We start from the raw sequence: 10082 nt of genomic DNA on the forward strand, positions 1-10082 counted from the left end.
CTCCTCACTCAATTCTTTTAAATATTTGTTTGAGCGTCTTAGTAATTGTTCGTGGTATTTTTTTTCTTTCTTTTTAATATAGAATATAATACAAGTTTTTTGCTATTCCTTACCTTCAAATGTTTATCTCGATCCCCTCTCTGTCTGAAGCACCTATCGCAAACAGGGCAACCTGTACGGTTTTTCGCACTATGTATTCGGACGTGGTTCTTCAGAGCATCAGCCCTATAGAACCTCTTATCGCACTGCTGACAAGCGTAGCGCCGGTCGCCGCGGTGAATTAGGCGGTGCTGATAATAGACGGATCCCGTCAAGAAGCGTTTGTCGCACTCGGTACAATGGAATGGACGTTCGCCGGTGTGCGACTTGCGAATATGATCGTTCAAATCAGGACGAATCGTGAATTTGCGACCACAACCTGGTTCGGTACAAGCGAAGGGTTGATACCTAGAGGAAAAATCATTTAAACCCTCAAGATAACATTTCTCAAAATATCATTTTTTTGATAAATTAAGTAAATAATTCTTCTTGAAAATATGTGATAGCTAATGCCTTAATGTATACATGCAGTACAAATGCCAATTTAAAACATCATTTAGCAAAATACAAACAATATTTATGATGAGGGGCCAATTTTCCGATAATATCGAAATGTTATGGCACCCAATTTTGTAGGTTTATCTTCGTATGAATTAGTAGTACGAACTATCAACAATTCAACAGTCGCATTTGCTGTGCGATCAAAAGTTTTACTCATAAAGCCTAACTATGGCATTGCAGCGCTCTATTTGTACTTGGTATAATTCAGTTTTTTTTTAATTCAATTTCTCACGTCTAATTCTAATTAATTTTAACTCAACATTTCAAATTCTGAATCAAGACATTATTTACTTCAAATACTTCTTCTATTATTGTTTTACATTATCCTCATTTTAAACTCATTCTTCTTTCTTCTAAATCCATCTTCTTCATTTTTTCTACTAATGCTATTGCGTCTTCTTCTAATTATGACAATTTTTTTAACTTGATACTGTTATTTTAGCTTAGCTAGCTTATTCAATTACAATTCTATATTATCATATACAATTTCGTCATTATGAATAATAATCCACGTGAATTTAAGACCACGACCAGTTTCGGTACAAGCAAAATTTTGATTAATGAAGTAACTGATTCTTTTTTAAAATACCATAATGCATGCATGCTGTACAAATGCAAATTTGGAACATCTCTTAGCAAAATACATATATAATATTTTATGATGAAAAATGAAGGGCCAATTCTCCGATAATATACAAATCTTATGGCAACCTTATATTGTAGGTCTGGTCTATCGGTAGTGAGCTATTGAGATGTTTTTTTCAACATGCCCTTGTAGTATACAATGTCCCTTTTCGTCCGACTATTGTAAATTCATCAAATTTATTGAATGTACTAAATAAAAGAGATAATACTTTTTTTTAAGTCTGGTCGGCTGGCCTTTTTGGTATAAACGACATGCTAGATGTTATATTATATTTAAATTGATCTTTTTAGCAGTACCCCAAAGTTGAATTCCGTAGGTCCTAATATTGCAATCTATGATATACATTTACCCTAGCAATGAAATATTACTCCAGATATGTCTACAGTTATTTTGACCATTGATTGAAACACAAAATTATAAAAGTATCTCGATAATGAATATAATAGTTGTGTATGAATTATAAGCGACCCCTAATAATCCGATTTGCATATTGAAAAATGAAAGATTTGCTTTATAAGTATGATCTTTAAATAAATAAAAAATAAAAATTTATTATGATTAACTAGCATGCATAACCTGTTTCTTAACATGAATACCTCTTCCTACGAGCGGGTATTTGATAGCATTTTTTAAGCAGTTTGTCACAACTTCTATTTTTGGTTTGGTTTTATGCCATTTACAATTTCTCTATAACATTTAACCAATGAAATTCTTTCATTTTTTTTCTTTTTCTTTTATATCCTATACTAATGAAAAATTTCCAGGCTATATTATTTTTACATTTATATAATACGCAACCGGGATTCGATCTTAGTACCATATTGCATAATTAACTTAATAGGGTAAGTTATAGTAATCGCAAAAAAATCGAAAATAAAAAAATGAATATATTTTTACGTTTCAGGACCTTCTGAACAATTTGGAATCCACTAGAAAAAAATTGTGTGTGTATGTATGTGCGGATACAATTTTTTGTCGACGAACACGGATCAACCAATCTAAATTATTCAAAAATATTCGGTTCCTATTGATAAGGAGACGTGCTGATTAGTTTTTGGCAAAGGCAGGTTACCTAACTACGAAAAAAATGGTATTTCTGTTTTTGAGAGAACGGACTGTTTGATGTCAATGATCGCTTTCGAAAAAGTTCAAAATTCAAAACAAAGTTCATTTTTTTTAATTTCTAAATTCTCAAAAATTTGATTTTTTCAATTTTTTTTTTAAATATTTAGTTTTCGGTACGGGAAGATCCAGCAATTTACCTTAAGGCACGATGCTATGCACCACTAGTTGCATGCTAAAATTTGATTTTTACCAATACTAATTATAAAGGAATGATTAGATAATTTTCAAGAGCAAATTTGTTCTAAATATTATTTACCTTGATGAAATCTAAGATGCTGCCACAAGTGGCTACTCTGTGTATACGCCTTTCCGCAGATTTCACATAAAAAACTGCGTTGACCATGGTTACGTTTAGCGATCTCAGCAGCGCGCAGAGATCGTGGATGAGATTTGGAGCGATGATCCATCAGCAGCTGGTAAGTTTCGCTGGTTGTGTTGCACTGGTCGCACTGATGCACTTCTACATTGTCTGGTCCATATAATTTGATACTTAGGTGCCGATTCTTGTATCTAAAGGAAATGATTTACAAATAATGGATTAATATATATCTATAATAGTTCAAGGGAACTGTTTAAAACTTTCAAAAAGCATTAGCAATAATAAAAACTAATCCATTTTATTGCACAATAATATATAATCACTTTTATTGTAATGCATCCTGTCTATAAACAGTCTCCTTAATCATTAATCTTTATTCTATGGAACTAGAGTCCTTGAACTCCTCAACCGCGAAGACTTAGACATGCATTCTAAAAGAATTCTATGATAAATTCAAATAACATTTATTTCTTTATTACCTGTGGTTGTACAACTGCTCCCATCCAATGAATTTTCGTTCGCAAATATTGCACATTAGATATTTGTGCAAAGAAAACGTGGACATGGTCTTAGTACGGGAACATTCTGCTTGCCAATGGGCGATGGCTTGGCCATGGGAACTAAACACCCTTTTGCAATTCAAGCACTCGTAGTTTTTTTTCGGCTCTGAAAAATCTCATTACAATAAAAGATAAACTATATTAATAAATAATAATAAAAAATATTATGCTATATAATATGATACATGAAATGTCCTAAAAACTTGTATGATTTCTACTAAAAATAGAATTATAAAATGACCCTTAACCCTTTCGCTACGTAAGTATATTGTAACTAAAAATACAATAAAAATTAGAATTAACAATAGCTTAACTCATAGTGGTAAATCTTGAAGTAAAGAACGACACAGCGCATGTCGCCTATGGACGACATCCATACATACAGCACGCCATGCGGATGTAACAGTATGTGGAGTGTATGTCATCCATGGACGACATTCTTAAACAAAGTATGTGGAGTGGATGTCGTCCATGTCGCATTTGTTTGTGATTAAATAATAGACAATAAGATTTGTGTCAATTAGACAATAAGAAATGTGATATCGTTTTGTTATACCTTATTGTCTTATGATATATCAATATATGAAAGATAATTTAATATTAAATTGGTATATGAAAATAATAAACGCAACTAATTGAAACAAATAAAGAATATTGGTAAGCAAATTTCAATAAAAGTATAGTGTTTTAATTTAATAAAAATATAAAATAATATAATCAATCGTACATAGAAAATTATACACATTGGCAAATCGAATCCTTTATACAATCATCATGATGTACAAATAAAAAAACATTTTTTTAATTACAAATATGTATATCATGTGATTAAATTAATTCATTAATTGAATATTTATTTATTAATAAATTAATTATGAATATTATAAAAAATAATAGTTTTTGTCCGTTCAATTTAAATAAAAAGTTTTTAATTTTACTTGCTTAATCAACAAATTGAAAATATTTTTTTATTGATTGATCATTATATTAATAAATTAATAATGATATCAAATATTTTTGCTTGGAGATTCTAAATAATAATAGATGTTAACAATGTTTTACTTTTTTATTACGAGTAACTAAAATAATTTAAATAAAACTTTATAATATAATTTTCTATGTATTCATTATTATCAACTGACTGAATACTAGCAAAGAATAAATCTTTTAATTAATTTCTTGTTGCAAAAAATTATTATGGTAAATTTTATCGTATTATGCAATAACCACACAAAATTTCAATCGCAAAACTTTGTATTTCTTTTAAAGTGAACAAATTGATATGACCAGATACAGCTAAAAATGTTTGAATATCTCAATTCATCGATTTCGTAATTTTTTTCTTATTACTATCATTATTTTTTACATGCCTGTGACACTTGGTGTGAGCAAATAGGGTGCCTGTATCGGTAAAAACTGATTCACAAAATTCGCATTGGAGCAGAGAAATAGCAGAAAGCTCCTCAGTGTATTTGTCCACAAATTCAGAATCAGTTAAGAAGTCAATTTCTCGTTCTGTTTCCTTCTCGTTACGAGCATCATATGCAATAAGAGAATTATCGCCTACAGCATCATCAATGACCATGTCTTCCTGAGATTTTTCCCGTGTCACAGCCATTTTTAAATCTGATGATAATATTTTGCATTAATATAACATAAAATAAATTTGCATCCCAAAATTAATAGATAGAACTTAAAGATATTAAACTAAATATGATTCCAAGCGAGAATAACTTCATGATAATGCGAATAGACAATCACCGAGTAGCCTTCTAATAATCCTAGATTATGAAAAACTACATTACAACTACCCCTAGAATAATTCCGATTGCTGTTTATAAAAATGAAGAAAAATGAAGATATATCTTAAATTTTTATGGCCTTAAAAATACCTCTCTCGCAATGATGTTCAATGAGAATGTGATTCGAAATTTGGTGCTGATCCGGAAAAACGCGTCCGCACATTCCGCAGCGCCATACGCGCTCTTCTTGACGCACAGCGGTTGCCGCAGCGATTGCAGCAGCAGCCGTTGTAGTTGTGGAGTTGCGACGAGATTGCCGCAATTCGGTGGTAGAGCGACTAAGATTGTAGAGCATCGAGTTTTCGGGATCGCCGACGCCTTTCAAACTCTGCAAATAAAATATTTAGATACATATCTATATCTAAGGGGGCGACTCTGCCGTAAACTAGACCAATGTGATGTCAAGCCATGGGGAAGGCTGTGTTATGTAGAAGTTTTCATACAGGGTGCGTCATTTATATGTGGTCAATGGAAATGTTAAATATCTTGAACAATTTTCAATGAATTTTGAAAAACGTTTTTTTTTATTATCAAGTTTAAAGCCCTAAATTTTTCCAGCTAGATTCGAAAAACAACGTCGACTAAATGACGTCCCTCCTTCATTGCGAAAACAAAATTTTGCTTTTTTCGTATTTTCCATGACATTTGTCTGCATCTCGGGCGATTTCAGCTCGAATGTTGTTTTTTAACTCGTCCAAAGTCTTCACTTTGTGGGCATACACTATGCTTTTCAAAAAGCCCCACAAGAGAAAGTTTGGTTTTGGCCAGTCGAGATGTTGGCAAATGTCATGGAAAATGTCGAAAAAAGAGCAAAGTTTTGTTTGCGCAATTAAGGGGGTCATTTAATTAACGTTGTTTTTCAAACCAAAATTTATTGAAAATTGTTCAAGTTATTCAGTATTTCTATTGACCACATATAAATGACGCGCTCCCTGTACAGAATCGTACTAAATACTATCAAAAGTCTAATAGAAAATAATCTTGATAAAAATGAATTTTGCATCGGAGCTGAAACAAGTTGCAATGTTTTACCTGACCCTAAAAAAATTCAATCTGAAAATAATTTATTTGAATTGACAAGAAAAAGTGTAGCAGTGTTAGATATTATTATTAGTATTAAAAAGGAATTTTTCGTTTTACATTCCACTGAAGATGACATAAGATTATATGCCAAAACGTATAGAAGGACAATCATTGTTTGTTTGTTAGACGGCGACGCGGCGCTTACGCGCTTCGATATTTCATCTTTGTTGCAGTTAAATCAGTACGATTGCTTTTCATCATAAGTTCATAATTTTCAACATATTTCAAAATAAAGAAAACATTTTTTTTCAAAATGTCTTTTTTCCAAAAAAAGTAATTTTTTGTCAAAAATTTAAATTTTTCAAAAATCTAATTTTTTCAAAGTAATTTATTTCAAAAATGTTAAAAAAATAATTTTTGGTACGGGAATTTTAGCAATTTGCTTAAGACCAAACTATTAAAATATTATATATATAGAAAAAAATGTGGAAAAATTTACCTCATTGTACAAATTGCGATACTTTTCAGATTTATCTTTCTTATTCTTCTTTGATTTTCGCCCTTGACTTCTAACAACATTAAAAACAAAATATAGTTTAAAATATAATAATAATAATTAATATATAATAACTCTTAATAAATAAAAACAAGAGAAAGTCTATGTTGTTGGATAATTATATAATAATAATTATAGAAAATGTGATATTTATAATTTTTCATGTGAAACTCTTGGACACAATTACTCTGCTTGCTGAATTACAATGATTTATGTTTTTATTCTGTTTGTTTATTCGCACTTATAACAGCAAATGTAATAATATTATATTTCTAAATAAAGCAGTTAATAACTGAATAAATTGTTCAACATTTCTACTGTGTCACCATAATAGAAGTTAAGTATCCATGTATCCACTAACTTATTGAATGTCTTTATTTGTGTAAAGACAGATTATAATTAATAAAATAAATTGAAAAAAATAACATTCCGTACAATGGCAGAGGCAGAAATGTTTTACAAAATCTTTACTTCTGATTACTATATTTGAATTAAGAATTTGGAACAATTTGAATAAAATATTAGAAAAATTATATTCACAAAGCTTCTATAAAAATTGTGTCTTATGATTATTAGTATTGAAAAAAATTTGCTGAAAAGCTCACCTGCGTGACGATTTAGACTCACGATGTTTTCCACTTATTTTCGTAGTGGATGGTGGTGGCATTAATTGATTATCTTGCAATATTTCAATTGTCACAGTACGATCGTTCATAGCATTTTCATTTTCTGTTAAAGTAAATTAACAGAAATTAATACTTTAGACATTTTATGACTATAAATTTGCATATTTTTTCATGACTACACAGTACTTCAACTGGGTTGTTGTGTGGTTCGCAAAAATTAGCTGGTGCTGAATAGAAAATAACTAGTTTTTAACCCCGGAGGAGAAGTTTGTTTTTTGCGAAAGAAATCCGATTCGCTAATTTTATATTTTATCGACGTTTGAAGTCATTCTGAACCGAATGAAACTAAATTTGAAAATAGCATTTATGTGTGTGCATCCGTGTTTGGGTGAGTATGAGAGCCAATATTTGGCATTTCATCGATTTCGACGACTAGACTGATTTCAAAAATTTAAAAGCTTCGAAAAGGATTATTGTTGGCCAGTTTTGTGCAACGATCGATCGAGCCGTTTTTTTGTTAATAGGAAAAAAATTTAAAAGAATGTCCACGATGTAGCACACAATTTTGAACGGATTTTGCAAATACAAAAATTATTCGAAAAATATTGGTTGGGAGAATCGTTGATTAGTTTTTGACAAAGATAAGACAAACTGTTTCATCGTAATTAAATCTTGAATTTTCTGATAATTTTGATAGAACTTTGTAAAATTGTAAACTTTATTGTCTGCAATAACATACTAGAATATTATAGGCTTACGATATGCAGTTGAATTATAAAAAATCATTAAATTTCAGATTTTTTTGTTGCGCACTCAAGCAATTTCGTTCTGTGCTGTTTTGTCGGTAGCTACGGATTATGGTTTACGTCCACACATAAATAAAATGCATTTTTTGAACACAACATAGATGAGACGAAAGCTATTGATTACAGTTTACGTTCACACTTAAAATAGAATACGAAATGGAAAAAAATGTATGCGTTAAAAAAAATTAGTTTATACAATTATTCATACAATTACAGATATTATAAGTATGTTTGAAAGAAATCAATTGGGAATTATAGCTAAAATTTTTGTGAAAAGCATTATTTTTGGCTAAGTATAATATTTCCACATTTTGGAAATGTCACTTACAACTATTAATTTAATACTGGCAAAATTTTAAACTACTCTAAAAATAACTAGTATTATTGTGATCGTCCAAAAAACGAAGTTGAAAATGTTTGCACGTTTTGGAGGTTTCTGAACATTTTTGCATACCTTAGAAGAAATGTATGTATGTGTTTAAGTGTGGATACAATTTTTCGATAAATTCTATTGATTGGAAGGTATGCTGATTAGTTTTTGCCAAAGACAGGTCCAGCAGTTTTGGAGCTACAGAGGAAACAGTGCTCGATAAAATAAAAATGTATAAAATAAAAATAATAAAAGTTACACTATTTATAATGATCTATTTAAAATCATTTAATATTCATCGATAATTTCGTTACGGTACGGGAAGTTCCTGCAATTTGCCTTAGGACACAATGCCATACACCACCAGTTTAACTAGTAGTGTCAAAATAACTAGTATTATTGTAATCGTCCAAAATCGAAATTGAAAATTATTGCATATCTTTACGTTTAAAGCCTTCTAAACATTTTGGCATACCTTGGAAGAAATGGATGTGTGTATGTATGTGTGAATACAATTTTTCGGTAAACCGATTTGAATGATTCAAAAAACACTCGATTTCTACTGATGGGAAGGTATGCTGATTAATTTTTACCAAAGACAGGTCCAGCCGTTTTGGAGATACGGACCAAAAAGTGCTAAATTTTTATTTTGTATAAAATAAGAATAATAAATTAAATAATTAAAAACAATTAATATTCCTCGATTATTTCGTTACGATACGGGAAGTTCCAGCAATTTGCCTTAAAGCACAATACCATACACCACTAGTTTATGTGTTATTTTTAAAATAGTTTATGACTATGTTTAAATAAATAAATAATAATATTTTAATAACTATATAAATTATTGACATTTGAAAATAATGTCATTTAAATTTTTATTTTTTGTTTTGTGCTGCAATGTAATTTTTTATGTCGTAGTTTCGAGCTTTTAACTTACAGTACAGATTATTGCTTTCATTGTTTAACAAGAACGACCTTGAAGATATGACATTTCACAAAAAATAAGGCAAGGTATGAGCAAAAATAATTTTTGGCCAAAATTACCTAAGGCGTTACCTGTATCCTTCCTAGCCATATACTCCGGATTACTATTCAAAATCCCCATGACGAACACCTGGTCCATTCTAGCGATTTCATGAGGAGAACGTATATTTTTCTTACCATTTCTCATCTTCACAGACATGGCCTCACGTTTCAAATCGCCAATATATTCATCCAAATTCAAGTTATGGGGCTTGAAACATGGCGAAAGATCGAATACCTGGCTCCAATCTGGGTAAGAAGGCACCAAGGGAGTAAAATTCTCAGGGACATAGCCGATTGAAACATCTCCATCTGCTCCAATAATTATTTGTTTGCATTCGAGTTCCCCGCTCTCTAGAAATCTAGTTAGTTTGAAACCCTGCGCCATCGTCGATTATAAACTTTTTAATAAGTAAACTGAATTATATTTTGTTGTTTTTACGATTGATCGATTACAATATTTTGTTCGTGCATTGAACTGTATGATTGTATTTTGTTTTTTGCGTACGTGATGTTTATCCATAGACCTGTATAGATATAAAATATTTATTATAAGGTCTATGGATGTATCACAATAAATCGTTATATTTTAAATTCAAATATGGTTAATAATTTACAAAGTA

At 30.4% G+C, this 10082-nt stretch overlaps 1 protein-coding gene across 1 annotated transcript; it reads right to left on the reverse strand.

The window, feature by feature from the left end:
- Positions 1-113: 113 nt before the first annotated feature.
- LOC113382131 (testis-specific zinc finger protein topi-like) lies at positions 114-9847 on the reverse strand (the record flags this gene model as incomplete). Its single annotated transcript, XM_026620682.1, has 8 exons — positions 9481-9847; positions 7237-7360; positions 6575-6644; positions 5143-5380; positions 4601-4876; positions 3170-3356; positions 2675-2881; positions 114-447 (listed from the first exon to the last, which is right to left on the reverse strand). Coding segments are annotated over exons 1-8 (1803 nt in total), but the record flags the coding sequence as incomplete, so codon positions are not given.
- Between the last annotated feature and the right edge of the window lie 235 nt (positions 9848-10082).

Source organism: Ctenocephalides felis, unplaced genomic scaffold (genome assembly GCF_003426905.1).
Source record: "Ctenocephalides felis isolate EL2017-DRISC unplaced genomic scaffold, ASM342690v1 CF-g0.4_SCAFFOLD_03305, whole genome shotgun sequence".
Lineage (NCBI taxonomy): Eukaryota > Metazoa > Arthropoda > Insecta > Siphonaptera > Pulicidae > Ctenocephalides > Ctenocephalides felis.